The sequence below is a fragment of the Belonocnema kinseyi genome, chromosome 2 (assembly GCF_010883055.1).
Source record: "Belonocnema kinseyi isolate 2016_QV_RU_SX_M_011 chromosome 2, B_treatae_v1, whole genome shotgun sequence".
NCBI lineage: Eukaryota > Metazoa > Arthropoda > Insecta > Hymenoptera > Cynipidae > Belonocnema > Belonocnema kinseyi.
In genome coordinates this window covers 41,147,536-41,149,182 of record NC_046658.1, presented here as the reverse complement: position 1 = coordinate 41,149,182, position 1,647 = coordinate 41,147,536, and the positions used below count along the sequence as shown (strand labels likewise).

General features: G+C 33.8%; 1 protein-coding gene across 3 annotated transcripts in view; it reads left to right on the top strand.

Annotated features, from left to right (window-relative positions):
• The first annotated feature begins 359 nt into the window (after positions 1–359).
• The window catches only part of LOC117168399 (mothers against decapentaplegic homolog 4), a 24,812-nt gene continuing 23,524 nt past the window's right edge, over positions 360–1,647 (top strand). For 2 of the 3 annotated variants that reach the window (XM_033354032.1, XM_033354033.1), the window contains exon 1: positions 360–1,132. In XM_033354032.1, the coding sequence (XP_033209923.1) occupies positions 1,066–1,132 (67 nt within the window). In that variant the 5' untranslated portion in view covers positions 360–1,065. The remainder of the gene's footprint in view (positions 1,133–1,647) is intronic. The other variant, XM_033354030.1, reaches the window with a different exon arrangement.

Below are 1,647 nucleotides of genomic sequence, written 5' to 3'. Positions count from 1 at the left end.
AAAATACATACAAAATATTAAAAACTTATGAATAATTGTTTTCAATTACTTTTCCAAGAAATTACTTTTGAAATTAAAGGTCTTGTGAAATATAAGTTGGTCTTTGAAATTCAATGAAAATAAACTGTTATTTATAAAACATATGTGGTTTAAATTTGGTTGTGGTCTAAAATAAAAAATTACACAACTTTTATATATTCTTTTGCATATTTTAATGATTATTTATTTAAATTACAATAATTGTTTATTGCAGTAATTTTGAATCGCGCGCCAAGTGCGGTCAACCAGCACGCAGCCCTAATGCAAGCGCGTAGCACAGGGTGCCACCATTGGCATCACTGGATATTGTGCGTGCAGCTGACTTCGGTTGGCATTCCCAGAATTTTTGCAGGAGGGTTTTGTTTTTTTCCAAGGATTTTTGCGAATGAGAAATTTAAAAATTGCAACAATGAAATACTTGGTCAACAACGAATGAGTGAAATATAGTGCTTTGTTTTGGTGGTTAATTTGCAATACGTTCGAATTTATTTTTAGTTTCTCGGGAAGAAAACTCTAAAGACAGAGGTTCTCATTTTCAACCTTCCTAGCATAGTTACGGAATCTTCTCACTTCTCAGTGCAAAAACAAGATCGTTATATGGTTGTAATGATGCACGGCCGATGCGAATGTTTGTGAGAAAAAACCACTTCTGTTCTTAACTGTGATATGCGATTCAATTTTGAAGATTTCACCAGATTCAAGTTAGTAAAGTGACTTCGTACTTGTGTCGGAGGTCTAGGTCGTTGATTGCGAATTGCAAATAGATTGTACTATTAGAGGGATACATTTCTGTATTTTCATCCGAGCGTGTGTTTACTCCCACCTGCTTTCAGTAATTTTGGCCTTCAGTTTCGAGTGAGGTTGTGTGAAATAATCTAGTTTAATTTTTTCGCAACGCATGGCGAAATTACTTTTACTAGATGGTGGAGCATAAGGGGATTGAGTGTTTTGGAGTTCGACGTAAGGGTAAGGTCAGATTTTTGAGAGAAGAGGACGTCAACAATTGCCGCCACGGCTTTTACAGAGATGGTAGGACTCGCGGGCGGGGGTGGTCATCTTTACCCCTCGCCCCCGATGCAGCCTAATCCAGAAAGTAAGTTTTTCCATTTTTCACTACGAAAATTTCCTTGTATTAAATGTGTGATATTCAACGATATTTTTACAAACTCGCAGCATAGAATGATTACACCTCCTTCCTTTATTTCAATAGAACTGAAGATAGCAACAATAGCTGTTTCAGTTTCTATATTATACTCAATTAATTATTAATCGAGTTATTAGATAACTATAGTATATACAGGATATTTTACCTTATCATGATATTTTGCAATCACTCGAAATATGTAACGACTCAAGGAAAAATTCGTATCATTTAAACTTTCGAAGTATTTATTGTTTAAAATGAAGTATTCACTTTCTTGTTGAAAAACAATTGTTTCTATTACAATAATTGATTTATGACAATTAATTCATATGTTTTCATGATTTAGATTAAACGTGTACCTTTTCAATTGTGAACGCGAAATATTGGAAATTCTGTTCGTCCTTGTTCATGCTTGAACTTAAATGTTTGACATTTTCAACTGTTCACAAATCTAGTTATATAAT